At 50.3% G+C, this 27,486-nt stretch overlaps 1 protein-coding gene across 1 annotated transcript in view; it reads left to right on the top strand.

The window, feature by feature from the left end:
• The window catches only part of LOC149357487 (uncharacterized), a 115,020-nt gene that overhangs the window by 14,645 nt on the left and 72,889 nt on the right, over positions 1-27,486 (top strand). The window contains exons 7-12 of the mRNA XM_089584747.1: positions 9,416-9,480; positions 11,335-11,404; positions 16,245-16,358; positions 18,634-18,747; positions 19,740-19,841; positions 21,031-21,063. Of these exons, the coding sequence (XP_089440873.1) occupies positions 9,416-9,480; positions 11,335-11,404; positions 16,245-16,358; positions 18,634-18,747; positions 19,740-19,841; positions 21,031-21,063 (498 nt within the window). The remainder of the gene's footprint in view (positions 1-9,415; positions 9,481-11,334; positions 11,405-16,244; positions 16,359-18,633; positions 18,748-19,739; positions 19,842-21,030; positions 21,064-27,486) is intronic.

Here is a 27,486-nt window from a genome sequence, read left to right as displayed (position 1 = left end):
CGAAATGGGCAAGAATGGGCGTTGTTTGTAGGCGTTTGCGGAGCTTTTCGAAGGCGTCCTGCTGTTCCTGTGCCCAGACGAAAGGCTGATCGTCTTTTGTCAGCCGTGTGAGAGGCTCAGCCAGCCTGGAGAATTCTGTCTTGCACGAAGCGTCTGTAATATGCGCAGAGGCCAAGAAACCGGCGCACAGCTCGCTTATCAGTGGGAGTCGGAAACGCAGCTACAGCGGCCGTCTTGTCGGGGTCGGGGCTTACACCCTCAGGTGTCACAACATGGCCCAAAAACTTCAATCGTTGGTACGCGAAGTGGCATTTTTCGGGTTTTAGAGATGGACCGGCTGATCGGATGGCCGTCAATACTGCACTCAAGCGTTTGAGATGTTCTTCGTAGGTCGCAGCGAAAATAACCACATCATCAAGATAGACGAGACACGACTGCCATTTGAGGCCAACCAGGACAGTGTCCATCATTCTTTGAAAGGTGGCAGGAGCGGTACACAGGCCAAAGGGGAGCACCTTGAACTCGTACAAGCCGTCGGGGGTTATGAACGCGGTCTTTTCACGGTCCCGTTCATCAACTTCGATCTGCCAGTACCCACTGCGTAGATCAAGAGAGGAAAAGTATCGGGCATGACGCAGGCGATCGAACGAGTCATCAATTCGGGGCAACGGATAAACGTCCTTTTTAGTAATCTTGTTGAGGCGACGATAGTCGACGCAGAATCGGAGAGTGCCATCCTTCTTGGCGACCAGCACAACGGGCGAAGCCCACGGGCTTGTTGACGGCTGGATAACCTCGTCGCGGAGCATTTCCTCAACCTGCCTCCGAATCACCTCCCGTTCTTTCGCAGACACTCGATAGGGGTGGTGTTGTATAGGCATCTCGCCTTCATCCACTACAATGCGGTGTTTAGCGACCGATGTTTGCCGAACTTTAGAAGTGGTCGCAAAGCAGTCACGAAAAGAGTCGAGGATCATGTGGAGGCGGTGTTTCTGATCGGCGGTTAGGTCGGGGTTCACGTCAGTCATAACGGGGGCGTCAGAGGTCGATGCATGGGTATCGTTGAGGGACAAGGCGCAGTGGGAGACTGAGTCACTAATTTCATCGAAATAGGCTATGGCGGTTGCTTGTGGCAAGTGGCGGTATTCGGCGCTAAAGTTCGTAACAAAAAGCTGCGTTCGCAGTCCGCGGAGGGAAGTAACACCCCGCGCAACGCAGACTTGTTGATTCAGCAGTAACGACAGGTTGCCTTACGCAACCCCGTGAGGAGTGCGTGGGTTGGAGCACTCCACCGTAATAAACAAACTGGAGCGTGGTGGTAGCGTGACATTGTCATCACACACGCGAAAAACAGGCCTGTCGGGCTCGCTGCTGTCGGCTAGGGCACAATGAGGTGAGAACGTCACGACAAGTTCGCGGAGGTTGATTATCGCACCGTGTTCCTGAAGAAAATCTAACCCGAGGATGAGGTTCTTCGAGCAATGAGCCAACACAGCGAAGCAGGCAGTGAAGGTAACACCACGAATCTCCATTCTAGCGGTGGAGACGCCAAGCGGTGTCACGAGATGGCCTCCAGCTGTCCGGATGTGCGTTCCAGGCCAAGGTGTCAGTACTTTCCTCAGGACAAGCGTCAGACCACGACTCATGACGGAGAAATCGGCGCCGGTATCTACGAGAGCAGTCACGCGGCGGCCATCAACGATGACCGGGATTTCAGCCGAAGCTTGGTCACCTTCAGAAAAACGCTGTGTGAGGGAGGTCGGACTAGGGGATCGTTCTCGCGGTCGGGTTGGGGCGTCAAGCGGAGGCGTCTCCGTTCGTTGAAAAGTCGTCGGACTTAAGGGTCGTTCAGATTGTCCAATTGAGGCGTCAAGCGAAGGCGTCTCTGGGCGTCGAAAGGTCGTCGCGGCGTGGGGTCGGAGGTCGGGTCGCATGCTAACGTCGGTGAGCGGAGGATGTTCGTCATGTCCGGTGACGGCGGCCCTACCTCCGGGGGTCGCCGTCCTCAGTTTTCCCGGCGCGGGCTGGAGGACTGCCGGACGTAGGACTGGCGGGCTGGTGAAGAAAAACGTCGAGGCGACGGTGACCTGGACTGACGTTGGGCAGTGGGTGCAGGTGGGACGTTGGCCGCTAGGTACTGATCGATCTTGCGGGGTCGTTCACCATAGCGTGGCAGGGGTGCGTCGGGCGAAAAGCCACGCAGGCCAATCCGGCGGTACGGGCAGTGACGACGGATGTGGCCTGCTTCGTCGCAGTGGAAGCACAGGGGCCTGTTGTTCGGCGTTCGCCACATGTTTGCCTTCGTGACGGGTGGGCGGTCGGCTGGCAGCGCTGTCGTATACGGGAATCGGTCGGACGGCGCGGTAGGGGCTGGAGAGTAGAACGCCGGCGGTGGTGGCGCAGGGCTTCGCAATGCCTCGCTGTATGTCATCACATAGGGCGCTGGCGGTTGCGGAGGTGGAGTGGGCTGCACCGTGCGGCGTATCTCGTCACGGACAGCCTCCGAGATGGCGGTGACACTAGGAGGCTGCTCCACAGAGCGAAGCTTCTGCAGCTCTTCGCGAACGATGCTCCTGATGAGCTCTCGGAGGGTGGTGTTCTCATCCCCGGGCCTCGGCATGTGGCACTCCACAGCAGTGATGTTTGACGGACGGCCGTAGTGCGCAAACCGCTGCTGCAGGGCGCGCTACATGCCTGCCGCTTCCTTTGCAAAATCGGCGACTGTAGCCGGAGGATCGCGCACGAGCCCAGCGAACAATTGCTCCTTCACGCCCCGCATCAAATGGCGCACCTTCTTGGCTTCCGACATCGAAGGATCAGCGCGGTTGAAAAGCCGGGTCATATCCTCCACGAACATCGCCACGCTCTCGTTTGGCTGCTGCGCTCGCGATTGCAGGGCCAATGCAGCACGCTCCCTCCGTTCGTTGCTGCTGAACGTATCCAGCAACTGGCGCCGGAAGTCTTGCCAGGTGTGGATGGCGGACTCGTGGTTTTCGAACCACGTCTTAGCGGCGTCCTGGAGGGCAAAGTAGACGTTCCGAAGCTTGCGGTCCTCGTCCCACAGATTAAATTCAGAGACCCTGTCATACCCGTCCAACCAGTCCTCCACATCTTCAAACTTGTCACCATGAAACGACGCGGGCTTACGAGGCGAATGAAGAAGCAGCGGTGGCGAACTCACAGTTTGCTGGAAGGTCTGGCTGGCCACCGTAGAGGTCATCTTGCGTGATGGCGCGGTGAGGGGATTGTACTCGGGGGCTAAGCCTTTCAAGCGGCGGCTTGACTTGTGGACAGGTGTCGTGTCCAGGGGGTGTGGCTGAGCGCTGGAGGTTCCTGGGACGTCTTCGTACATAGATCGTACCCAGCACCTCCACCAAAAATGTCACGGACGCCGGTAGGACGTTCTATCTCTGGCAGAACAGTACCTGGCGAGCACACTGGGCAGAGCGCAGCCGGCAGCCACTAGCACCGAGCAGAAGAGGACGAAGTCCGGCGCGCGACAAAGGTCGAAGACAGACCGCACGGGAGCGCCGGTAGAGTGATGGCTAAACTAAGTGCGGCAATATCCAAACACGTCGTGTACATCGGTCACAGCGCTCCACAACCCAGCTGCTTCTTTTGTGTCTGTCACTGCCTCCGTAGACAGCGCAGCGTTGCCCAGACGACTTCCTGTACTTGTAGGAGAATGAGAGGGGCGTGATTAAGCACTCTTAGAGGTTCCCAAGCTCGCTTATTATGCAAGGCTTATATTCACTTCGTAACGGTTTGAGCGTTTTAGCGTTCGAGCTAACCGGTCCAGGTGCTATTGTCGTAGTCTGGTCTGTACGCAGTCTATTCGTGTGATTGTAAATCCTGACAAATAGGAGGCGCGGCTTACGAAAAAAAAAAACTGGTTGTCAAGTGCATTTCTTGAACGCAAGTCAAGAAATGGCAGTACGCCAAGGAATGCTAATGCATGAAATAGGATACTACGGCTATTATGGCATACACTTTACTGACGCTTGTAAGTACGTTGCTGCTACTATAGAAGGAACGGGCACCTAGTTAACGTTCGAGGGTTAAAATTCTCGGAGACGTTAGACAAAGGAGCAAGTTGTGAGGAAATGTGAAGGAAATAAAACCCACTGTGCGAACAGCAACAATTACTTTTTGCATATAAAGTTCCCCCGGAAGGAAACTGCGATATCGCGATTAACACTTGTGGCAAAGCAGCGTCAGAAATATTAATTGCCATGTTCGCCCTGAATATTGCCGTATTCTCGAGTTGGCACAAAATTTTAAGCTAAAAAAATTCTCATTAAATTACGTAGTTTTTGGGTGTGGCGGCCATCAGCTGACTCTAGCTGGGATGCCCAGGAAAACTGTGCAAGAATACGCCGTGCCTTCTGATTGGGTGGAGCGTTTGCGGGAAAACGTTCAGTGATGTAATTTTATTATTCTGACAGTGAGGCCCTTTTTGTCTCTTTAAGTAATTTTGTCAAGGAGGCGAAAGTGCGCTCTGCTCGGTAATAAACCCAAATCATCATCTTGCTGGGCTGAGAAAACCAGGGTGATTTTTTTTTCAGATGAATGATTGCACTACAGGAATTCAGACGTTGGAGTGGCGTCACCGTCGATGTAAAACTGAACTAAAATACCCCTCAGCTGGGAAAGCCACTTTTATTTGCGGTTTTCTAATCATTCAAAGACAAATATGCTCTGCAGCGTTTACTCCTAGGCTACCTGCCTGATGTTTAAAGATGTATCATTTCACAGATGAACACAGAGCACATTTCATATGAAGAAGAACGGGGCTAGCTATGAAGGAGTGTGTCGTTAGGACAGGTGAACTTTCTCTATGTACTTTTTTCATTGAGAAGTTTAAGAAGAATTTAAGTCACTGCATATGATTAGAAAAATTCAGGACGGCACTTTGTTGACCTAAAGTGCGGTGAGGCGAAAGCCTTAAGGCAGTGTTGCTGCTTGCATCAGTGATGTATGGTTAAGATGTTAAGCTTCGCCTCTGAGTGGAACGTGACAGCGTCTTGCAACGCTGCCAGGGAGTTCACAGAACGCCATCGCCCATTCGGCTCTACGCTTTGCTCGATGGTAAATTGGTTTTTGAGTAAAGGAAATCTCTCTCACATATCTCGGTGGACACCTGAACCTCGCCGTAAGGGAAGGGAGGAAGATGAGAGTGAACGAAGCCGTCGTATTAGCTAGACGCGCCTTTGTTCATTCCAAACTATCCAGCTGGCATGGCGGAGTAGTTAGCGCGCTCGTCTCGCACTCCGCTCATCCTGGTTCTATTCCCCAACTCGACCGATTTCCTGCTCGGTTTTATTTATTTATCTGGTCTGACTAGAAAGGTTAATTAGGCTAATTGGTCTTTACTATTCTTCTAATGCCATCCATCATGTCCTGTCACTCACCTGTCAAGTGACGGAACTCTAGAATGTTCGACACAATGTGTATGAAACGCCTAGAAACGTCTATTATTGATGTTTGATAGTTAAGCAATACTCGCGCATTTTCCTATACTAGTTAATGTATCGTTAGTAATAGTTAACGTGACCTTAACTGATACACTGATTAATTAGCGTTAGTTAAGGTACAGGCGCAATGCACAGTCCCACATGCCACTTCTTTACTACTAATTACCAATTTGTCATTTAGTCATTAAGTGCAATGATATAATCATGAAATTCGTTTATATCATGTTCCGATATCTTTCGATTGCGCCCTATTAAGTATCGGTTGGCTATTGATTGGCATATGCCCATATAAGGCATGCATCTGAAACTCGAACATTTGCTAACACGTCTTGGTCACGACAGTATGAGGCATTAAAGGCTTTCGGCTTAGAAATTTCAACAATTAAAAAGGTCGCCGAGGGTAGACTCCTTTCACCTCATAACTAAAGCAAAAGACACTGTTTAGGACGATTTCCTTGCCCAGAGCTTGATGAAAGACTTTTTATCATAGACTCCAATGTTTCTTTCTTTTTAGCACAACTGAAACAAAATAGGCTCTAAGCCGAGCGTCATGAAGTTGCTACAATCCTTAAAGCGACTGATCAACAACAGAAACGCTTTGCGGTCAGGCGTGGTTCCTGTAGGGTCTCGATTTTTTCACTCAACATTTAGCCACCTCTTCGTCGACTAGGTGGAACTACATTAATTCGAACATAAAACATAGCGCACAATATATATTTCGTGGCTATTTTTTTGTCCAAAAAGGGCTGCGTTCTAGGACTTACTTTAGTCTTCAGCAGACTGTCCACTAATTCATAACGGTGCATTTGCGGCCAGAAGAAAAAATAAATTGTGCATTTTGGCAGCCAGTTGAAGGGATGTGTACAATATGCGTGTAAATAAGCTCATTCCGCCATGCTTCGGGCATCTATCAAAGAACTTCAACCACAGGATAGCAGGTCTTGGCTAAGGGCCATGCGCCAATCCGCGCCTGGCGCTCTATCTACCACCTCCATGACTCCAGTTGCGCGCCAACTCACTGATACTCTAAAAAGCCCTGCCAATCGAAGCAGAGTTCCGGAGGAACCCGGACCACCACCGCCTTTCGCGGTCACTGCTGTGAAGCTGCCTATATGCCCCAGCACTGAGCACACAGAAGAATGAGCTTCCAGGCCTTCTTCACGATGCACCGTGAGCTCAGTGCGGCTAGCGACCTCTTGAGGTAGACAAGTACCAGGGCAATTCCAAAAGTAAGGTCTCCAAAGTGTTGGGGCTGCAGGAAAACTATCAGCGCCGCTGTTGGCCACACTGCTTTGTTCGCGGTTCCCTTCTCTCTAAAACCAGCTATCGCGTGCCACCTGGCCGGCCATTCTCGGCTCGGCAGCCGCTTGTGTAACGGAACGCTGTCTTATATCTACCGCGAGGTGCGACGTTCACGCTGTTCTTCGATATCTGAACTCAAGAGGCCTTCAACCTGCTGAAATCCGTCGCCAATTGACCGAAGTGCATGTAGAGGAGAGAAACTTTATTAGACCGAAGGGTGTTGAGGGCACGTACGCCCTTCAGCGTCCATACGACCACACGGCGCTCAGATGCCATGAGTCCACAATGGTCCTTCACGTCGGCGGTCCTGTGTGTCGCGATCTTGTGCGTTTCCGAATCCGCGAAGCGCAAGAGGGTCTCTCATTTCCACCGGCTGGTCATGCGCTCCATGCCCTGCGGGGGAGGATGCACCTAGCATTTTGAGAGGATATAGGTGACGGTGGCGAGTGGGTGGTGCAGAGAGAGTAGTGGGGATGTAGGCTCGCGGGTGGATCAGGGAGAGGATATAGGGGGATGGGAGTGTCCGGGTCTGAAGGCGTTTCCGGAGGAGATGGTGGTAGTTATCCAAGGAGGGGTGAAGGGTAGAGCTGGCGCGCTCGGCCTTATAAGCTTGCGTCAGCTCGCTGAAGGGTGCATGCGCTCCCGGGAAGAGCCGGCGCCCAGTCCGCCGCCACCAGGAAGACCGGCGGTTATCTTGCCTTCCCATTACTCTCCCTGCACAAGCCATGTCCTTGGGCGTGGTCATTGGCGGCCTAGTTTTCGGGATTACCGGAGTACGCAAAGTCTCATATGAGCTCCACATGGAAGGGCAGGCATGCGGGAAGCAAATTGAGAATGCAACAATTCTCGTCGACTCACCGTTTCGGGAAATTTAGGAGGGAGGTTAACGGAGCCTTTAATTATATTGGCGGCTTCCGGGCGAGTAAGCGCGAGCGCTATCGCTGCTTTCTCAGCGGTTTCTAGCTGGAGGAAGGTGAGTGGAGAGCGTAGCAGTAGGTTGTAGGGTGTGATCTACAAGCACTGTTGCTGCCGCAGTAACCGTGCAGGCCGCGTCCACCCATACAGCGTAAGGTTCCGACCAGTGGTATTTCAGACGTTCCCGTGCACGGGCCGCGTGGCGCGGCTGGTGGTATGTTGGGTGAGTGTTTCGAGGAAAAGTTGACTAAGAGTAGCGAAGGTATGGGTGGTGTGATGGGGAGAAAGAAGGGCTCTGCAGTCTGGATACGCATTTTAAGTTGTTGAGGCCTTGGCTTGCAGTAGAGGATTGGGGAAGTCCATCCCATAGGAAATGGGTCATTGGTTCAAGGCGATGGTAATGCGAGCGGTGGGTGAAGAGCGGGATGTGGAGCGTATAAGGAGGTGTTCAGACTTTTCTGGGGAGCAGGAAAGTCCGATGTTTATCTTGTGCTGTGGGATGTTAGCTGTGGTTTGTAAGGTTTTTTCTGTGGCTGAATCACTACCATGAATGGTCCACAGCGTGATATCGCCTGCATAGAGTGTGTGTCGAAGGTGGCGGATCACGTGAACGGTTGTTGAAAGTGGTACGAGTGCTGCGTTGAATAGAAAAGGGGAGAGCACCGAGCCCTGCGCGGTGCCAACCTCATTACGGGTGTACGATGGCGACGCATGAGGGCAATGTGGACCTTGTCTAGCCCTTTCGGCTCTGGATTTTTTATTTTCGTCGTAGATTTTTTTGCTTCATGTTTTTAGAATGTCTAGCGCACTATAACTGCGCAGTAAAAAGTTGAAGCTCGTGGTGCAAGTAATAATTGATTTACAGGTATGGTGTCAAAATTGGACATCAGGGCTTAATGGGTGTAAAATGCGAAAGGGACCGTTTTGGTTGCCACAACCGACCACAAATAAATTAACGAAAAAATTTCATATTTTCCAGTGTGGAGACTTGTAAAGAAGCTTTTTTTTCCTTTGTGAAGGATAGATGGATATTGCAGTTGCCACAAAAGACTCCGCTCCCTCCTGTTTACCTTGATTTTAGTATCCAACCTCATAATTCTTGTTGCTGACGGGCTTGTGTTCTAAAGAGTTGAAAACTGGGCGAGTTGGTACGAATTCATACTGGTGTGGCACCACAGGGACAGGGATAAACTTTGGCACCACAGGGACAGGGATAAACTTTGTCAGTTGTTAGTGAGCACTTGTGTTGTTGTCACTCTGTCTCTGTCCCTGTCCCTGTGGTGCCACACCAGTATGAATTGTGTTCTAGCTTGTGTACGTCATGTCGCCAACACAGATGTTCAAAACTTGCGTAGCCCTTTTGGAAGGCAACTGTAGTCAAGATGAAGGTTTTCCAAAATTTGTAACACTCTCCTTTATCGAGCTTCATGAAGCGCTTCCGTAGCCCAGTGCGAAGCTCGGCATATCTAACTTCTAAGCTTGCGCAAGCTGACGGGCGCCTTTTGCGTTCCACAGACCGGCACCTCTTTCTCTCTTCTTTCACTCTCACCTTCCTCCCTTCATTTTTCGACGCGGTTCAGGTGTCCACTGAGATATATATGTGAGACAGATACTGCGCCATTTTGTTTCCTCAAAAACCAATTTGATTGGCAATGCATCTCGCTTGCGAACTTCCATCTTTTCGTATTCCATATATATATTTCTTTCTCAATGTTTCCATCTAGAGTGCTGTCGTCGCGTGGGTGTCTTGTTGGTCATCTTCCTGTCGACAACACAGGAAGTACGCCAGGTGAGGTCGCAAGCTCATTTCCAGAGAAGCGCCAGAAATGCCCATTCAATTTATTTCATCATGAAACTGCACAGGAAACACCAGCAAACAACTGTTGGGTCAATAGCGAAAGCATGCATTGGCACATACAGTATGCATGCATAAGTGCAGCAGCTTACAAAACAGGATTGAACAATAGTGTAATCAGTTGGAATGACAGAAAACACACGTCAATGCAGGAATGATATAATTTTATTACAAAGCATTGGCTCCATGTAGGCATCTCAAGTTATTTAACTGACCTTTGAAAGATGGAACCTCTTTATGGAGGACACCACGTTGAAAGCAGGCTTCTATTGGCAAAGTTTTCCTTATTTTGAACCATGATACTGAAACAGTGATTGGCCATACGTGTTTTCGTTAACTGGTGAATTAACGACGGCTAACCATAATGCCATAATGAGTGATTATTACATATTGCCTTATCGTTTGAAATGGAGACAATCAGTTAAGCGGATTTTGTGAAGAGAAGTATTTTCATCCTGAAAACTAAATCACTGCTCGAATGCAATAGACCTGAAGAGGGCATTATTCACACCGCTAATTTTTCGAGTGAAACAGTTGTGTCCAAATAGGTTTTAAATGTGCAAGGCCATGGTTTGCAATGGTATGCGATATGAGAATGGAAGAGAGAGAAGCAAATGATTTTAATACAGGAAGATGAAAATGCTTTCAGCTTTGAAGCCATAGCCTGCTAGTGCCAGCTTAGGGCTTAAGCTACGAAACCCATGGAATGGGAGCTTGGACAGCAAAGGAGTCTGGCTGCGCTTGTGACGGTCAGTCGAGGACATCTCCATTGAGTCTGAGACCACTATCTCCACACTCTCTAAGGGTGGGAGGAAGCATAAGGGTGAAAAGAGGTGACATTGGCGAAGATGCGTTCAATGAAGGTGGAGGTTTTAGGACTCTAACCATGCTTGCAGACATCATTTCATACAGTTTTTAGTGGTGGCCCCAATGATTATACATCGGGATTGGAAGGTATTTAGACGTGAGATATACAAGTATCTAAGCATACGCACAAATCGTGGGGTAACTGACTGTGACGCCGGCCAGAAAAATTAATTAAAATATTATGAGAAATGCCCTCTCATGAATGTAAGGGTGCTCCCGGGTACAATACACGGTAATTGATTCGAGCATTCTTAAAACATGGAGTGGTTCTGGGCACGTCGTTGGCAGATGTTAGTAGCTAAGATCCGGCAGACATCCTGTGCTTGTTATTTAGCAGAGGGAAGTGCAAGGTTGCTCCAGGCGCCAGTTGCAGTACGAGTAGGGAAAGGAATAAGGGTTGGATAAGAATGGGGGGGGGGGGGGTGAGGGGGTGGATTTTCGGAAGCATGCAAAGTGACCAGGATCACTTGGTGTGGAAAGCATCTGAGCCAGAGTGGGGATAACAGTGAGGTACAATTCATTTCAGGTGTCTAAACCTTGTTGTAGCTTCACTACTTGGGGGAGAAGAATCTAGCCCCTCGCTAAATTTTAAAAAGACAAAAGTTAGGAAACTCGGGGAGAGTGGACTTGGGACAGTTTAGAGCACACATCAGAAATATTCACTGCCACAAAAAAAAAAGGCAGCCAAAATGACGTCGGAACTCCATAAGTTAATCCAAATAAATTTTGAAGTTCCAACACTTTGCAGATAAGCACTTCATTTGGGGCGCAAAAAATTGCCGCTTAAAGTCAGAATGACACCTTTTAAATGTGCTTATGGTTTCGCTTTTTGGCGCTGCAATAAGCACTTTTAGTGGTTTCTATGCAGAAATTACCCCTGGCTGCCCTGATTATGTCCCTTCTGTGATGCCGTATTTTCAGTCTCGTCGGGACCGCAAGAAAGGCAGCGTTATTACAGACAGCAGCTCGAGCGCGAAAGGCTGAAATTGCAGTAAGTAAAGTATAAAATAACTAGTTTTTTTGTGCATGTCAAGTAACCCCTCCAGTCCACGTGGCTAGTGGAAAAAGCCAAACTTTGTCAAGCCAGAGCGCCAAGGGTAGCTTTCGAAATGCTAAGAACTGATATGGCTATTACTAGCGACCGGGTACAAATCTCTATTTGCAGCTAGGTGCCTAACTCTACAAGTAAAAAGTTAAAAATGCGTTAACCAGCTTACTACTGAAGACAGTTGACCAGTTTTCTTGGTTTGCCAACACTAGTAATACTGTGCCTCAAATGCCATTTTTTTTCTCCAAAAAGCCTTTTTTAATTTTTAATGTGTTCCCTGAAACACCTGGTACATTTCCTGTGTACGGTTACAAGCCAGTGAATAGTGAACGTATGGAAACTTTCCACTTCAATGAAATTGGCATTCTTTTTCATCTTAGTCTTTACTCAGCAATGTATTCAGACATGACTGCTTGACAATTACGGCAACTTATTAAAAATTCCAGCTTATAGGCTGCTGGATCTCTATGCAGGCTGCACTGCTGGGATGATCAGGAAACCAAACTGAAGTTTGGCGGCATGACTAAGGCTCTTCTGCTTTTTAAAAGGAGCGACAGCTACATGGGCTCTCTCTCGGGGGTTCCATGAAGCAGCGCTAGTAGACAACTTGCCTATCTCTGCCATGTTTTCTGCGGACGATTGAAAGGGCACTCAGTGAGCGCATTTCATGTGCTGCTATGCTGGGGTTCGTGCACCTTTTAGTCTCTTACTCAGAAGTTTATCCTTTGAGCTTTTGCACGGCAAGCATGCAGTTTATTCTATTATTTATTTTCAGTACACCCTGCAGCTCCGAAGCTTTATAGCAGGGGAGTGGGTACAACGTTAAAGTGACCAGCAGTTGAATAAAATCACATGAGAGAAAGAACAAAGGGGGAGTGAGGGTTGACAAAGAAGCAATGTATAGAGATAAATTAAACAAATAATATACAACCGAAGAAGCAGCAGTACATTTGTTCAACTAATATTTGAAAGAACAGTTAAATCACCAATCATTGATAGCCATAAAAATACATCACGATGAGCACTCGCAGCTCCAATTGGCAGCTTGTTCCGGTGAGAAATAGTATGTATAGGATACCACATCGGCTGAAGAAGCAGCTATCGCACTAACGATATCCAAGAATAGCAAGGAAACGATTATGTCCGACTCACACGTAGCGGTACTTAGTTATATTAGGGGCTGCGTGGGCATTCCATGTTGGAACATTTTCGAAACGTCCAATCCCCAGAATGTCCTGATGGTCTGGACACTAGGGCACCTCTCAACGACGGCCAATGGGGTGGCCAACACAGCTGCTCGAGCTGCCCTCCTCCAAGCATCTGGCACACAGCCTCTCTCTGACACCATTAACGATGCCTCACCCTTACTAAGCTACGCTGAAACTAAAGATTACGATAAGATTGTTACAAGGAAATATTTTCTAGCTCACAAAAGCCGTAGCAAATTTGAAGAACACATCATCCGGCGGCTGCAAACTGTCCAATTCCTACTTTATGAGCTAATGGTATCAAGACATACGCAATTCATTCTGCCCCTTCTGTGGAGCACCTGGCACACTATTTCACACAGTTTGGGAATGTCAAGAAAACCCAGACCTGGGCAACAATCTTTATCCAACATGTCGCTGTCCTCTCGACCAGAATTCATTAGGACTTGGGAGAGTATAGAGCACACTTCAAAAATATTCACTGCCGCGAAAAAAAAAGGCAGCCAGAATGTCGTCAGAACTCCATAAGTTAATCCAAAGAAAATTTGAATTTCCATCACTTTGCACATAAGCACTTAATTTTTGGTGCAAAAAAATCGCCGCTTAAATGTGCGTAAGGTTTCGCTTTTTGGCGCTGCAAAGAGCACTTTTTGTGGTTTCTATGCAGAAATCACCCCTGGCTGCCCTGGTTATGTGCCTTCTGTGACGCCGTATTTTCAGAGTCTCGTCGCGACCAAAAGAACGGCAGCGTTATTACAGCCGGCTCCTCGAGTGGGAAAGGCTGAAAATATTTGCAGTAAGTAAAGTATAAAATGTAGTTTTTTTGTGGATGTCAAGGGATGACACATCGCATCGGCATGTACTGAATCCGCTTGTCTCAAGGGTAAGGGAGGACGAATTCAGTGCTCCTTGACCGCTGCTAAAGTGGAGTATTGAGCTCCCACTCACAGACCGACACTCTACGAATAAAGGCTATAACTGGACAAGCTAAATTTGCATGATGGCCTTTTGTGGTTAGCAGCAGGTGCGAAGTCGCGTGGACAACCTCAGCACACGATACTTATAGATATAATATCTCCATGCAGGGCAAATCTAGAGTACCTCTGAATTATTCTTTGGAAAAATGAAATGAAGCTTTCATGTCGAGAGGAAAAGTGGAGGGAAGTCACTCATTTCGCAGTGAAAGCCGGATCAAGTTTACCGACGCATTATTTGCTCTAAATTTGTGTCATAACTTATTTTCCTAGTTTCGTGGTCTTACTCTGTTTGTTTCTTATGTAGGAGGTGTTGGAAAACCTTCTTTCTTCCCCACTACTCCCATTTAAAATTCAGAGGGTCTGTGGATGGCGTCTACGTACGGAGCGTAGGTTAGATATATCGAACAGCTATTAGAGCCATCTCCCGGATGCGTATCTTCCCGCATCGTTGAGCGAAATACTTGTGGCATCTATTCTGCGCACGTGTCTTAATTTTCATAGCTGATCTCTCATCGCCTAATGGCGCCAAAATTTGAACACAGATGACGTAAAACAATGAGAGAACAGTGAAAATAGGCCAGCCGGCCACGTGATGAGTAAGTGACATATGCAACTGACACGTAGACCCGCCGATCAGATGCAGCGGCAGTGGGGGAGGGGGCAGTTGAAAGGCTCTGAAACACCTTCCCTCTTAATTTGGCGAGCCCTTCCCGGCGAAGCTTTCATGCTCGCATCCTACTCCGTCACCCACACCTGCGTATACAAGTTGATAGGTGGCTATTGGTTACATTCTTTCAGACCTTAGGCAGCTACCATGGCCGCGGCCAATAAGCCGCATAGCTCCGGCGGATCGGGAAGCTCCGCACCACTAGGCGGCGTGCAAAAAAGTGAGAAAAGTAGAGGGAAAGGCGCGAACAAGCTGAAATTCAAATTCTGACTACAGATAACTCATGGTTCATGGCGCCGCGTTACGGATCCGACGCAGTCACGCAAAGCTACAGTCAGGAACCCTCTTCGCAGCCGTAAGAACCCATACTTGAGCAAGCCAGGCCAAGGACTGGAGAGATCTGGAGGACCGCTGAACAATACCTCCCACTTTGCGTTCACTGCATTGAAGCCGGCCAGTTCTATCGCCGCTGCGCAAACCGAAGAATAAGCATGTGCGCCTGTTCCATGAAGCGCCGCGAACACAAATCTGTCTGCGACCTCGTGAGGAAGAATAGTACTTGTGTTTCGCCGTATACAAGCTGAACCTCTCGACCTCGTCCCGTCGCTGTCTTCTGTCCTCTTAGCGTCGCTACGATGCAAGTACGTAGTGGCGGTCACCGCAAGACCTGAGGCAGCCATGTTGGAAAGTGAAGAAAGCAACCCTTGGAGTTAACACAGGCAGTAGCAAACATAACACTATTACATACCTGAGTAGTCTCCGCCGCACTCTACGGAATGCTACCGAACCTCACAGAAGACAATCTCGACGTCGCCACCTATCCCTAGCGCACAGCTAACAAATGATCATGTGGGTAGGGATGGCAACCCACCGACGCTTCATGGTATGCAATCGTTGATTACACGACGGGGAATACAAGCCAGTTCACCGCATATCTGTATAGACGCTTCTTTGTCGCTGAGGACTGGGAGAAAAACTGTTACGCCGCCGTTTCGGATCCTTAAAAATGCTGCGACCACTTGACGAGCTAAAATGCAAAGTAAATCCTGACGGAGCTACTAGTGACGTTCACTGCGTCGTATTCTTTAAGCCATTTGCGACCGCTAATGTATGCTTGTTCTCTGTAGTCGTTTCGTTTGTATACCTTTTAGTCACGTTCACTGCAACCTCTGAGTCCCTGATAAAGAGGGGTTTAAGGCTGCTGTTTTCTTGTACCTTTACTAGTGCGCCTTGTATACCATCGGTGGAACATAGGCTATCAGTCTTTGATATCCAAGGAGAGACCAAAGCGCCGCTCTAGAAGAACAGTATTATGCGCTCCTGTTTCCAGGTCTTCGAAATGACTGCTATTCTGCCCGTTCTGCCGGAATGACTGTCCATTATTTCCAGGAATTATAGCTATCTTTAAATTTAGTGCCTTGGAGGTTGTGGTGATTTTGTTCCTGAAAAAACGCCGAGCGGCTGGTTGCTATCGCCTCCGGCTAGCTGTTTGTCTTTGTAGGCAAAAATCAGGTAATTCACGAGCTAGTTTTAGTGCCTCTTCAGTCCCGTTGTCTCTTGTCCACGGCGTCGTCATCACCTTAAGAAAATACCTTTCTCTCTTTCAATCTTGCGACATCATCTCTACCTCTTTTCCCCTCCCGCGGCGAATAAGATAGTGGTTACGTGCCTTATTCACTTTAATGAAAAATGAATGGATACCTCAGAGACCTCACACAATGCCACGTTTCTGTAAAAGACAATGGCAGGAAACAGCATGACACCAAGGGCACACCACTTAAGCTCAAAGCGCCCGAAAATGCCTCCCGACTTGAAATGGCTAGGGTGAGGTTGCAGCGAAAGGGAAATGGGTTGTTGGAAGGAAGAGAGGTCAGGTATGAAATATACGACAAAGTGTTTTTGTCGAATGACGCTGATAATCTCTTTTTCAGGCCTTAGTGGAGGGGAGATATCCTTCGGTGGTGGCTACCCGGGATACGGTGTGCCCTTCATTTCCTGAAGGTGCTCGCCGGCGCGCCAACCAGCCTGCATGTTTGCATGAGCAGGTACGTTCACTGTAGCTGGAGGTACTTAGGCGCTTTCCGAAAGATACTCGCGGCATAGACTTGAATCCTTTTGTAATATCTAGACCCAGCGCCTTCGGTTAGGCAGCTGTTTGAATAGAAGAACTCGATCTTTGTTATGTCTTCTCTTAAGTGACTCGTCAAGAAGAAAGTTCCGAAGCCCCGAATTTTGTTCTCAGTATGGTAAGGTATTTAAGCCGCCGTTAATAACTAACGGTCGGTATCATCAGCTTTCCGCCTTGTTTTGGCTCTACCACAAGCTTGTATTTTTGTTCGCCAGCCCCCTGGGGGCGCCGGAATACCTTCGCCAGAAGCCTACGAGCAGTGGCTGGGCTGTGCGCTCGGCCTGCTGCAACGATGTCCTACGCGATCTATTTTGCAATCAAAGCTCATTAAGAAACCCAACCGCTGAGAAGTCTCAGGTTTTACACTATCCAGAACAACTAGGGCTAGCGCACCTTTTTGGCATTTGGCCTAACCAAGATAAAACGTTTGGTATTTTTTTTCTTCTAACTTAGATCGTCTCGGCGCCCTAGAAGTGCTCATCGCGCACTTGAGTGAGGGGTTTACTACTATACTGAGAGCGTCTATTTTGTAGTGTGTTACACACAATATTGGAGACAACTGCGTGCGATCGATAGAACACCGGCCGAAAGCAACGCTTTCGCATGACAATTTCCGATACGCTTGCCACGCATGTCGATACAGAGCAAAAGAGCTAAGATGACAACCAGGCTTAGGAGCAGCGCGGTGCAATTCACATTACAATAACACTATCCAGCTTATGCACGTCAAGGAAGCCAAGGTAGCGCTTAACGCAATGCGGTGTTGCGTCACTGGAGAAGAGAACACTTCGAAGACAACCCTTTGAGCTCTGTATGGGAATACGTTTCAGGCATGCTTACCATCCGAGATTTGGTATTGAATATCGTTCTTTCATATTGTTTCGGCGCCATTGAATGCTTAGGTTCCAGCTGCCAGCACCCGCGACGCGTAAGGGCTCCCTGCGCGTGAAGACAACGGCAGCGGCCGGGTGGCGCTTTCTTCGGGCCACTAGGCTATTCTATGTCTTCCTTTTTACAGTGAAAGCTTCATAATAAAATCGCAAAGAAGGCGCTCGTCGCCTCGTACTCATCGCACACGCACTAGATCACATTCAGTTACGTGATTAGCGCTGGTCACATGATGTCCCACGGTGGCGCAGTGGTTATGGCGCTTGGCTGCTGACCCGAAAGACGCGGGTTCGATCGCGGCCGCGGAGGTCGAATTTCGATGGAGGCGAAATTCTAGAGGCCCGTGTACTCTGCGATGTCAGTGCACGTTAAGAACCCCAGGTGGTCGAAATTTACGTAGCTCTTATCTACGGCGTCCCTCATAGCCTGAGTTGCTTTGAAACGCAAAACCCCGAGAGACCAAACCAAACCATTTATTCTCGTTCGCCGCACACTCTTAAGATGGGGCCTGCTTACAAGAGGGGTAATTTTTCTTTTTTCATGTACCTCTACTACTGCGCCTTGTTTATCCTCGGTGGCACTTGGGCTATGAGGATTACATATGCAAGAACAGATCAGAATGCTCTAGAAAAACACACTTATGCTTTCCTGTTTCTACGGTCTTCGAAATTACTGCCGTTCTACTGTGCCCTTTATTTCGAGCATTTATTGCTCTCTTTCAATTTAGTACGGTGGAGGATGTTGTCATTGTGTTCTTGGACGAACACCGACCCGCTGGTTGCTATCGCCGCCGGGCACGATTTTTTTAGTCCTTGTGGGCGATAATCAGCTTATTGAAAGGTTAGTTTTAGTGCCACTTCAGTCCGGTCGTCTCTTGTTCACGGCGTCGTCATCGTTATCGCCGCGTGCTAGTACCGTTCTCTAACTATTTCTATCTTATGGCAAAACCTCTTCTTACTTCCGCTCTCATGCCGGCAAAATGGTATAGGTAATGCGCCTTATTCAGTTTTATAGAAAATTGAATGGGTACCCAGAAGTTCTAAGAAAATTTCACACTGCTGTGAATAACAGTAGCAGGGAAGAGAATGACGGTACTTAGAGGAGGAGGAGGAGGTAAGAAAGGTTAAAGTACTTTGAGAAAACCATTTAAGCTGAGAGGGCTCAGAGAAGGCCCTGCGGTATTAAAGAGGAAGGGTGATATTGCAGCGAAAGGGAAATTGGTTGTTGGGAGTAGAAAGGTCTGGGAAAAGGTTCACGACAGCGTGGTTTTGTCGAATGATCTTGATAGTCTGTATCTTTTTCAGGTCTTAGCGGAGGATGAATACTCCGCTGCCGTGGCTAATCCGGCCATGTTGCCCGTTTCTTTTTATGAAGAGGCTATGCGGCGCTCCCCCCAGGCTATCGAATTCCCAGAGCTGGTACGTTCACTCAAGCAGGGGGTACTTAGGTGGTCCCCGAAGGATACTCGCGCCACAGACTTGTGTAGTGTTAGATACGGCGCATACGGTTGAGTAACTGATTGAGTGAAAAAAAAAACAAGCTATTTTTATATCTTCTCATAAGTGGCTCATCAAGAACAAATGTACGAATCCCTGAATTTATTCTCAGTATGGGAAGATATTTAAGCCGATTTAACAGACTGGCCCTCTATTGTGATCAATGGCCTTTTGCGTTACTTTGGCGCTACCCTCGAGGCATTGGGATGCCTGCGTCAGAAACCTACGAGCAGTGGCTGGGCTGTGCGCTCATCGTACTGCAAGGGTATACTGCGCAATTTTTTTTTTTGCAACGAAAACTTTCCGTAATAAGCGAAACCGTCGAGAAGCCTCATGTGAAACTATCCAGAACTACTATAGCTAACTCACCTGAGTCACACTTCGCCTAACCAAGATAAATCTTTTGTTACTGTTTTCGACGAACTCCTTACTGCGTCAGGGCGCCGTAGAGGTGGTCATCACGCACAGGTGTGCTTGGCCTCTGAGGAGACATCTGCGTACATTTATGCGCCCAAATGAACACTTCTTTCCTCTCATTTAGCTTTTGTACCTTTAATTCCCGTTTAGAGCACTCGCTCAATAGTTATATCAAAGCGGTTTCTCTTTCCACGTTATTCACGATGACTCCCGTTGTTACATACCCATTGTTCACGAAATACGATTCTGTCTTTAAATTGAGTTCGTCCGCCGGCGTGGTGCTTTTCTTTCTCGAAGATCCCTGAGCAAGGTTGTTGCTGTCGCCTCGCCAAGCAATTTCATTGTCAGCGCAAACGAACCCATTAAAATCTTTCATATGGTAGCACCTTTCAGCTCTCAATTGGATAGTTCGCAACAGGAGGGCAGAAGTGGGATGTGATTTACGGCTAGCTGCATTTGTCAAATAGACTCTGTCTCATTTCCATCCTATCGTGCAGCAAGGACACCGCGCGGGTAACGTCCCAAGGGCCAATGCAAGCTATCGTCAACCCGAAGCTTTGAGCTGGCGTCGCGACCAACCTGGTGAACCTTGGGATCTGGTACGTTGGCTCAAGTAGAGAGTACTGCGCCGTTTGCCATAACGTACTCGTGACGCACACAGCAACGCTTTTCTGCTGTTCAAATTTGGTAGACTCGGTCGAGCCACTCTTTAAATGGAGGACGCTGCACTTGCTTATGTCTTCTCCTGAATGATAGTTCAAAGGTAAAGGTGCGAAGTGCTAAACATTTGTGCACGTTATAGGAATACGGTTTAGAACCAGACTTACCCATCAAGACTGGGCATTAAGCATGTTTCTTTAGCATTGATTCGGCGACATCCCAAGCGTAGGTATTCCAGCTGAAAGCAGCCGCGAGTCGCTGCGCTCGCTACGCCTGACGACAACGAGCAGCGGCCGGGTTGCGCGTTCTGCTTGCCTCTAGGCTAATCTCTGCGCTCCTTTTTGCTGTGAAAGCTTGCATATGAAAACCACAGTAAAACCTCTCGTTGCCTCTTATTCATCGCGTACCCACGAGATCACATTGACTTTACGTGATTATTGCCGGTCACAAGATGCGCAGAGACGCTACAGCAAGCGCGTAGTGGTCTGAGCACACTTCCTGTTTTTGACTGAGCTCCAACATGGAATCGCCTCACTGCAGCCATTATTCGCATTGTGTAGGGACACTGTAGTGGTTTCTCTATTTGTGGTTTCTCTCATGGAATTGGGTAACGACGGCGCCATTGTACTTTGTCTGCAGAAGCAGGCGCAGAATAAATGTTGCTAAGCTGTTGAAGTAGCACGGGCAGTGCCTGCCTCCATAAGAAGTAGCGTTAAGGGACAGACCGCTCGAGTTTATTACGGTTGCAGGTCAGTCAGGCAGTTGGCGGTGTACAAGAGCATTGCCTCGGTGCGAGCGCACCGCTAGTCGAGTAGATAAACTGAGTGATAAACTACTTCGCAAGATACAGAAAACGCACAGTGTTCTTCATAGAATAGAACACGAAAGAAATTTGGGCGCCGCAATTTGAAAAGCGTTGTGGTGCCACCTGTTAAACACGGAGAGAACCACAATTTTCTGGCTGTCATGCCAAGCGGCACGACGTAGGGTACAGACGGGAGGACCGCCAGACCGCACTTTGGCAGCGCTGCCCGAAGCCATAATTAAAGACATAGTTTGTAGTCGAACTGTTCTTGAGTATGGGACTTCCAGCGAGGCCATTCTGTTCACTGACGATGTCTTTCGCAGGAACTTTGTACCCCACCGGCTCAAATCTCTCCGGTAAGTGTGAGAACCGCTGAAGGTTTTTTGAAACTATGTGTTGTGAGAACTCCACAATCTTCAGTAATGCAGCGAGCATTGATATAAAATGTTTATCTGGACCTCTGCCATTTGAGGGATAATGTGGGAGTAATTGTACACATAGCAGTTGTGATATAATTTTGACAAGCCACTATTTCAAGCCCTCCCGAGCTGGTATTTTTGAGAGCCACGAATTGCGAGCGTGTAGCCGTGATGTGCCAATATAAGGCGGTGAGCCCTGAAGACGACAAAATGCAAGCGAGGTGGTTGGAATGACTAAAATGGGTCATTGTCGTTCGCTCTTATGAGCTACGGTGGCTCAGTGGTTACGACGCTCGAGTGCTGAGCTAGAGCTCCCGGGTTCGAACCCTTCCTCGGCGGCCGCTTTTCAATGAAAGTGAAACGCAAAGGTTGCCGTGGGCTGTGGGATGTCGTAGCACATTGCCCAGAGACCCGCAGGCGATCATAATTACTCCGGAGCGCTCTACTACGGCACCTCTTTCTCTCTCTCGTCTTTCATCCTGCCTTTCCCATTTTCCTTACGCTGCGGTTCGGGTACCCAGAGGGATGTGAGAAAATTGCTGTGTCATCTCCTATGCTAAAAAATAATTTTTTGGACCACCGCACTCGACCCAATTCATTCACTTCTATGTTGAGATCTGCTTGGAAGTCTAAGTTCCAATCTATCCGCAAGTCTATGCAGTCGCGCTTCTTCAGCGCGTCCGCCAAGATCGATGCTGCTAACGCGTAAACACACAAAATCAACGCTGTATGTGTAAGCTGCATTTTTCATCTTGTGTAGCCGATTAGCAGCATTGGCACAGTGGGTACTGCGGTGGGTACAGGCCATCAATCAGCATGGGTTCGAACGCCATGCGAGCCGAAATCTGCCACCAGTCCTCAGCACGCCTATAAACGCACCGTGGGGGCGCACGCAACCTCCGGGCGAGGAGCTGTCCTCCTTGTGTGTGTGTGTCTCAGAAGAACGGTTGAATAAACGAGACACACACGCACACGCACACGCACACACAAACACACACGCACACACACACACACACACACACACACACACACACACACACACACACACACACACACACACACACCATCCCATCGAGCAATTTTGCATGTTCCTCTTACACGATCACTGAATGCTCCAGTGAGGCCCATTTTGTGCTTTCGGCTTTCTTACTTGTCTTATAATTCGTCTTGAGCGCCCCGCCGATCAATATTTAACGCAGGTTGGCGTTTTTAACGCCCGTTAGAAAAAAAACGCAAGCTGAACAGCATGCAGCGGCATAGATATTGTCACGGACGCCGGTAGGACGTTCTATCTCTGGCAGAACAGTACCTGGCGAGCACACTGGGCAGAACGCAGCCGGCAGGCACTAGCACCGAGCAGAAGAGGACGAAGTCCGGCGCGCGACAAAGGTCGAAGACAGACCGCACGGGGGCGCCGGTAGAGTGATGGCTAAACTAAGTGCGGCATTGCCCCTCCCCTCTGGAAAGGCATCGACTCGATGCCTGAAAGTGAGGGGGAGCCACGTGTGGGTGTTAACAGAATCCCAGGCACCGTACGTGGTGAGAGGTGTCCTAGCGGGCATGGTATGGCTTGAGTCTTGCGACGTGCACAATTTCGGATGTCGGCGGGCGTCTGGAAGAACGAACACTTCCTTGCGGGCGCACTTCATACGTAACGTCGCTGAGTTTGCGGAGGACCTCGTAGGGGCCGAAGTAACGGCGCAAAAGCTTCTCGGAGCGACCGCGCAGACGGATGGGGCTCCAAACCCACACTTGATCGCCAGGCTGGAAAATGACTTCGCGGTGACGGAGGTTATAGCGGTGAGCATCGACTTCTTGCCGCACGCAGGTTCGTTGCCGAGCCAGCCGGCGGGCAGCCTCTGCATGGCGAACGAATGAATCAGCGTCGGCAACGGATGGGCGTGCAATATCGGGCAACAACATCGTGTCCAACATAGTCACAACTTCACGACCGTGTACCAAACGAAATGGGGTGAACCCCGTCGTCTCTTGAAGGGCAGTATTGTAGGCAAACGTGACGTACGGAAGGATTTCGTCCCAGTTCTTATGGTCATCATCGACGTACATAGAAATCATATCAGCGATAGTCTTATTGAGGCGCTCGGTTAGGCCGTTGGTTTGAGGATGGTAAGCTGTGGTCTTACGATGACTTGTGCCACTGAGCCGCATAACTTCCTGAGTAAGCGTGGACGTGAACGCTGTGCCTCGGTCAGTTAAAACGACATAAGGGGCGCCATGGCGGAGGACTATGCTGATGATGAAAAAGTCAGCAATTTCAGCAGCAGTGCCGCGGGGAAGAGCTTTCGTCTCACAATACCGGGTGAGGTAGTCGGTGGCAACCACAATATACCGGTTACCCAATGATGACGTGGGAAATGGGCCCAGTAAGTCCATGCCGACTTGGTGGAAAGGAATTCTCGGCGGAGCAATGGGTTGGAGCAAGCCAGCCGGCATGAAAGGTGGTTTCTTCCGACGGTGACACTCTCGGCAAGTGCGTACATAACGCTTGACAGCCGCAGAAAGCCTGGGCCAGTAATACCGGTGACGAACTCGTGCCATCGTTCGAGAAAATCCGAGGTGGCCGGAAGGAAGCTCGTCGTGGCATGCCTGCAAAACGTCAGTGTGGAGCGCCGTTGGAACCACGAGCAGGTAACCGGAGTCCGTCGGGCCGTAATTTCTTTTGTAGAGGACGCCATCTCGCAAGCAAAACGACGACAAGCCACGCACGAATAGACGAGGCGGTAACGAGGCGGTACCCTCAAGATAATCGATGAGTGGCCGCAATTCCGTGTCGTCCCTCTGTTGTTGAGCGAGGGCGGACGTGGTCAGAGCACCAATAAAGAGAGGGTCATCTTCGAGGTCGTCAGAGATGGACGGGATAGGAGCACGGGACAAGCAGTCTGCATCGCTGTGTTTGTTTCCCGACTTGTAGACAACTGTTACATCAAATTCTTGCAAGCGAAGGCTCCAACGAGCTAGCCGGCCCGAGGGGTCTTTAAGATTCGCGAGCCAACACAGTGAGTGGTGGTCACTCACGACCCGAAACGGGCGACCATACAAGTAGGGCCGGAACTTCGTTATCGCCCACACAACAGCTAGGCACTCCTTTTCAGTGGTTGAGTAATTGGCCTCGGACCGAGACAGCGTGCGGCTGCCGTAAGCAATCACGCGCTCAACACCATCTTGCCACTGGACGAGGACAGCACCGAGGCCAATGTTGCTGGCATCGGTGTGAAGTTCTGTATCCGCCTCCTCGTCGAAATGGGCAAGAATGGGCGTTGTTTGTAGGCGTTTGCGGAGCTTTTCGAAGGCGTCCTGCTGTTCCTGTGCCCAGACGAAAGGCTGATCGTCTTTTGTCAGCCGTGTGAGAGGCTCAGCCAGCCTGGAGAATTCTGTCTTGCACGAAGCGTCTGTAATATGCGCAGAGGCCAAGAAACCGGCGCACAGCTCGCTTATCAGTGGGAGTCGGAAACGCAGCTACAGCGGCCGTCTTGTCGGGGTCGGGGCTTACACCCTCAGGTGTCACAACATGGCCCAAAAACTTCAATCGTTGGTACGCGAAGTGGCATTTTTCGGGTTTTAGAGATGGACCGGCTGATCGGATGGCCGTCAATACTGCACTCAAGCGTTTGAGATGTTCTTCGTAGGTCGCAGCGAAAATAACCACATCATCAAGATAGACGAGACACGACTGCCATTTGAGGCCAACCAGGACAGTGTCCATCATTCTTTGAAAGGTGGCAGGAGCGGTACACAGGCCAAAGGGGAGCACCTTGAACTCGTACAAGCCGTCGGGGGTTATGAACGCGGTCTTTTCACGGTCCCGTTCATCAACTTCGATCTGCCAGTACCCACTGCGTAGATCAAGAGAGGAAAAGTATCGGGCATGACGCAGGCGATCGAACGAGTCATCAATTCGGGGCAACGGATAAACGTCCTTTTTAGTAATCTTGTTGAGGCGACGATAGTCGACGCAGAATCGGAGAGTGCCATCCTTCTTGGCGACCAGCACAACGGGCGAAGCCCACGGGCTTGTTGACGGCTGGATAACCTCGTCGCGGAGCATTTCCTCAACCTGCCTCCGAATCACCTCCCGTTCTTTCGCAGACACTCGATAGGGGTGGTGTTGTATAGGCATCTCGCCTTCATCCACTACAATGCGGTGTTTAGCGACCGATGTTTGCCGAACTTTAGAAGTGGTCGCAAAGCAGTCACGAAAAGAGTCGAGGATCATGTGGAGGCGGTGTTTCTGATCGGCGGTTAGGTCGGGGTTCACGTCAGTCATAACGGGGGCGTCAGAGGTCGATGCATGGGTATCGTTGAGGGACAAGGCGCAGTGGGAGACTGAGTCACTAATTTCATCGAAATAGGCTATGGCGGTTGCTTGTGGCAAGTGGCGGTATTCGGCGCTAAAGTTCGTAACAAAAAGCTGCGTTCGCAGTCCGCGGAGGGAAGTAACACCCCGCGCAACGCAGACTTGTTGATTCAGCAGTAACGACAGGTTGCCTTACGCAACCCCGTGAGGAGTGCGTGGGTTGGAGCACTCCACCGTAATAAACAAACTGGAGCGTGGTGGTAGCGTGACATTGTCATCACACACGCGAAAAACAGGCCTGTCGGGCTCGCTGCTGTCGGCTAGGGCACAATGAGGTGAGAACGTCACGACAAGTTCGCGGAGGTTGATTATCGCACCGTGTTCCTGAAGAAAATCTAACCCGAGGATGAGGTTCTTCGAGCAATGAGCCAACACAGCGAAGCAGGCAGTGAAGGTAACACCACGAATCTCCATTCTAGCGGTGCAGACGCCAAGCGGTGTCACCAGATGGCCTCCAGCTGTCCGGATGTGCGTTCCAGGCCAAGGTGTCAGTACTTTCCTCAGGACAAGCGTCAGACCACGACTCATGACGGAGAAATCGGCGCCGGTATCTACGAGAGCAGTCACGCGGCGGCCATCAACGATGACCGGGATTTCAGCCGAAGCTTGGTCACCTTCAGAAAAACGCTGTGTGAGGGAGGTCGGACTAGGGGATCGTTCTCGCGGTCGGGTTGGGGCGTCAAGCGGAGGCGTCTCCGTTCGTTGAAAAGTCGTCGGACTTAAGGGTCGTTCAGATTGTCCAATTGAGGCGTCAAGCGAAGGCGTCTCTGGGCGTCGAAAGGTCGTCGCGGCGTGGGGTCGGAGGTCGGGTCGCATGCTAACGTCGGTGAGCGGAGGATGTTCGTCATGTCCGGTGACGGCGGCCCTACCTCCGGGGGTCGCCGTCCTCAGTTTTCCCGGCGCGGGCTGGAGGACTGCCGGACGTAGGACTGGCGGGCTGGTGAAGAAAAACGTCGAGGCGACGGTGACCTGGACTGACGTTGGGCAGTGGGTGCAGGTGGGACGTTGGCCGCTAGGTACTGATCGATCTTGCGGGGTCGTTCACCATAGCGTGGCAGGGGTGCGTCGGGCGAAAAGCCACGCAGGCCAATCCGGCGGTACGGGCAGTGACGACGGATGTGGCCTGCTTCGTCGCAGTGGAAGCACAGGGGCCTGTTGTTCGGCGTTCGCCACATGTTTGCCTTCGTGACGGGTGGGCGGTCGGCTGGCAGCGCTGTCGTATACGGGAATCGGTCGGACGGCGCGGTAGGGGCTGGAGAGTAGAACGCCGGCGGTGGTGGCGCAGGGCTTCGCAATGCCTCGCTGTATGTCATCACATAGGGCGCTGGCGGTTGCGGAGGTGGAGTGGGCTGCACCGTGCGGCGTATCTCGTCACGGACAGCCTCCGAGATGGCGGTGACACTAGGAGGCTGCTCCACAGAGCGAAGCTTCTGCAGCTCTTCGCGAACGATGCTCCTGATGAGCTCTCGGAGGGTGGTGTTCTCATCCCCGGGCCTCGGCATGTGGCACTCCACAGCAGTGATGTTTGACGGACGGCCGTAGTGCGCAAACCGCTGCTGCAGGGCGCGCTACATGCCTGCCGCTTCCTTTGCAAAATCGGCGACTGTAGCCGGAGGATCGCGCACGAGCCCAGCGAACAATTGCTCCTTCACGCCCCGCATCAAATGGCGCACCTTCTTGGCTTCCGACATCGAAGGATCAGCGCGGTTGAAAAGCCGGGTCATATCCTCCACGAACATCGCCACGCTCTCGTTTGGCTGCTGCGCTCGCGATTGCAGGGCCAATGCAGCACGCTCCCTCCGTTCGTTGCTGCTGAACGTATCCAGCAACTGGCGCCGGAAGTCTTGCCAGGTGTGGATGGCGGACTCGTGGTTTTCGAACCACGTCTTAGCGGCGTCCTGGAGGGCAAAGTAGACGTTCCGAAGCTTGCGGTCCTCGTCCCACAGATTAAATTCAGAGACCCTGTCATACCCGTCCAACCAGTC

This window comes from Amblyomma mixtum, chromosome 3 (genome assembly GCF_055824585.1).
Source record: "Amblyomma mixtum isolate Tamu chromosome 3, ASM5582458v1, whole genome shotgun sequence".
Lineage (NCBI taxonomy): Eukaryota > Metazoa > Arthropoda > Arachnida > Ixodida > Ixodidae > Amblyomma > Amblyomma mixtum.
Note: the sequence above shows the minus strand (reverse complement) of the source record. Positions and strands in the feature narration are given on the sequence as shown.